The sequence below is a fragment of the Nematolebias whitei genome, chromosome 1 (genome assembly GCF_014905685.2).
Source record: "Nematolebias whitei isolate Nwh7 chromosome 1, NemWhi1, whole genome shotgun sequence".
Taxonomy (NCBI): domain Eukaryota; kingdom Metazoa; phylum Chordata; class Actinopteri; order Cyprinodontiformes; family Rivulidae; genus Nematolebias; species Nematolebias whitei.
Genome location: NC_056498.1, coordinates 43,186,881 through 43,190,111, shown reverse-complemented (window position 1 = coordinate 43,190,111; position 3,231 = coordinate 43,186,881). Strand labels below are relative to the sequence as shown.

The 3,231-nt window shown below is 47.3% G+C and overlaps 1 protein-coding gene across 1 annotated transcript in view; it reads right to left on the bottom strand.

Moving 5' to 3' along the window:
• Positions 1-3,231, bottom strand: part of LOC119419435 — a gene marked incomplete at its 3' end in the record, with an annotated part of 25,929 nt that overhangs the window by 21,925 nt on the left and 773 nt on the right. Inside the window, 5 exon segments of the mRNA XM_037686776.1 lie at positions 577-620; positions 894-993; positions 1,066-1,160; positions 2,612-2,742; positions 2,814-2,883. Coding sequence (XP_037542704.1) covers positions 577-620; positions 894-993; positions 1,066-1,160; positions 2,612-2,742; positions 2,814-2,883 — 440 coding nt within the window.

The window sequence follows — 3,231 nt, the reverse complement described above, 5'->3', positions numbered from 1 at the left end:
ACAGTCAGGGTGCAGGACAGTCAGGGTGCAGGACAGTCAGGGTGCAGAACAGTCAGGGTGCAGGACAGGGCGGTCAGGGTGCAGACTCTTCCTGACTCTGACATTTAGCACAGAGAGGGGGGTAGAAGACATACGGTGTCTCTAAGGAAGCTTTGTCTTTTGAGGGACAGTGGTTGGACACTACACCTGATAAGGACAAGAGGTGAAGAGCTGCTTTGTGTAATAGATCTATCTTTCCTCACGGCCTTGCATCTTTTCTCTCTGTAAGAATAAGGAGTCCATCTTTCAGACGAACATCGTGTTTTAAGGCCGACTGAGCGCTCAGGCGCAGCTGCCCCTAAATTCATTCAGCCATTTTAAACCTTTCATCTGGAAAAAATGAAACTTTGAAACGTATCTTCTATTTAAAGACGTCTATAGAAGCAGATGATTCATGCAGGCTATAACTGTCCCTTCACCAATTCTTTTTATTTGTTGTTTTGTGGTGACAGAGTTATCATTTGATTTATTTACATGTAAATGAAGCATTTTAAAGTCAAACGAAGGGTTAAATCAAATTAAAGGCTTCATTTGTACCTTCCTGCTGCGAGCAGGTCCAAGTCACGGCTCGTCCATCCAAACTGCAACAGAAACAAAGAAAATCTTTTGAACTGATTTTACTCAACATTCTGGATTTTAAAACTTTTTTATAAAGTTGAACTTTCTGAACTCAAAAGTTTTTATTTGTCGTGTTAGTAAAGTTGAAAACTTGAACTCTTCTTTAACAAAGCAACGATGAAAGGCTTTGAAAAGGAGTAACTAAACAGCTGAAGTTCTTCTTCGGCTGTGTTTTGTCTGAGCTTTCGGCTGCTCTGCAGTGGACCTCGCAGCTGCTCGTTGGCGTTGGGACGTACGGCGTGCATGAGCGGGCCCAGAGCCACGGCGCTGTCCACACAGCGTCCCGTCACCACGATGTGGGCGCCGCGGTCCAGGCAGCGGCGGATCGGCTCGGCCCTGAACACAGAGCAGGTCAGAACCACGGACCACTGGACCAACGGTTCTGTCCAGGACCGGGTCCGCACTTACCCCAGGTAGGCGTTCATGCTGTGCAGGGTCTTTGGCAGTGACTGTCGGTCCCCAGCGCCGTCGTCGGCCATTTTTACTTCAGACAGGAGATGCCTCTGGTGGAGACAAACAGCTAAAATCAGAGAAACCTGGTTTCAGCTGTCATACAAGCAGAAGGATGAAAGTTCTGCTGAAACGTGCCAAAGAAGCTGAACCTGAGCCAATTCATAACTGGCTGTAACTACCGTACCCACCACTGCACCCAGTATCCACTGGTTAACTGGTCACCATTAACTCCACACAGACTCTCTCACTGGTACATCTTCATCTTTAAATCTCTTCCTGGTCTGCTGCCTTCATACATCTCCTCCTACATGTCTCTGTGTGAGTGCAGCTACAGCGTGCGCTCTCAGGACATCATTACCTGCAGTGTTCCCTCAATGAGGACTGAACTAGACAAAAGGACCTTCTCCTCCTCCGCTCCTGTTTCCTGGAACATCTTGTAAAAAGATCTGAAGCTCTCGACCTTTGACCTCTCTAAGTGGCTTCAAACATCTGTTCAGTTCCTGCAGATGTTCCTGTTTGTAGTTTTATACATCGCCTTATAATCTGACTGGTGTTTTTTTTGGCTACTTTTTTCCTTTAGACTGTCGTTTTGGTTGCTATTTTATTTTAATTTGTAAAAAATAAAAAGTCTGTTTTCTAATCGTCTATGGTCGTTGTTGCCCCCTGCTGTCATCTCGCTCTTGTAGAGGACCGCGAGGCTCCATGCACTAACTGTACAAATAAAGGTTGAATGGAAAAACAGTAGCTAAAATCTATAAACAGTGACTAGCTAAAAGCCAAAAACAGCAAAACAGCTAAAATTTAAAAACAGTGGAACAGTAGCTAAAAGTTAAAAACAGCACAACAGTAGCTAAAATCTAAAAAGTGAGAGTAGCTAAAAGCTAAAAACAGCAAAACCATAGCTGAAATCTAAAAACAGTGGAACAGTAGCTCAAAGCTAAAAACAGCAAAGGAGTAGCTAAAAGCAGCAAAACAACAGCTAAAATCTAAAAATAGTGGAACAGTACCTAAATGATAAAAATAGCAAAACAGTAGCTAAAATCTAAAAACAGTGATACTAGCTGTAAGCTAAGATCACCACAACAGTAGCTGAAAGCTTAAATTAGCAGAAAAGTAGGCAACAGCTAAATAAGGATCACTAACTAAACACTAAGAACAGAGAAACAGTAGCTAAACGCTAAAACTAGCAAAGCATGTACGTCTGCTGAAAGCTTCAGATGAAGCTGATTTTTAAAATGCTCCAAGTTTTTATTTGTTATTTTAGGAGATCTCAACGCACATCTATGAGGAAAAACTAAAGTCTAACAATTCAAAAAATATAAAGTTATGAAGCCAGAAGTCTCGCCCATGCCGTCCTAAACAAGCCGAACGTTTATCTTCCTGAAAGCTGAACAAAAGCTGAGATTAAACACCGTACGGAAGAAACAAACGTGGGAACACTGCCTCAGCTCAGACAGGAAACAAACACAATGTGATGATGTCAGAGGAGGTGGGGTCTTACATGGGGCATGAGGTCATCGCCAGTCACCACGGCGACCTTTAGGTCCAGCCCAGCCTTTCTGACCACTTCCTGTATGGCAGCGGCGCAGCCCAGAGGATTGACGCCGCCGGCGTTGCTGACGACGCGGATACCTGGCAAGGACAGAGGTGAACGGAGTCTGTTGCCATGGAGACATGAGTTACCTGCCACGCCGTGCGCTCACCTTTCCTGTGGATGTCGTTAATGAACGGAGCCAGAGCCGCCTGGACGAAGTCCGGAGCGTAGCCCAGATCCTGCCGGGTTTAGAGGTTAGCGGCGCCGGTCAGCATGCGGTCAGCCTGCAGAGGGTGCTGCAGCTCCACCTGTCGGCCTGCAGGGAGGCGCTGCAGCTCCACCTGTCGGCCTGCAGGGGCGCGCTGCAGCTCCACCTGTCGGCCTGCAGGTGGTGCTGCAGCTTCACCTGTCGGTCTGCAGGGGGTGCTGCAGCTCCACCTGTCGGCCTGCAGGGGTGCAGCTGCACCCTGACCGTCCTGCACCCTGACTGTCCTGCACCCTGACCACTCTGCACCCTGACTGTCCTGCACCCTGACTGTCCTGCACCCTGACTGTCCTGCACCCTGACCACTCTGCACCCTGACCGC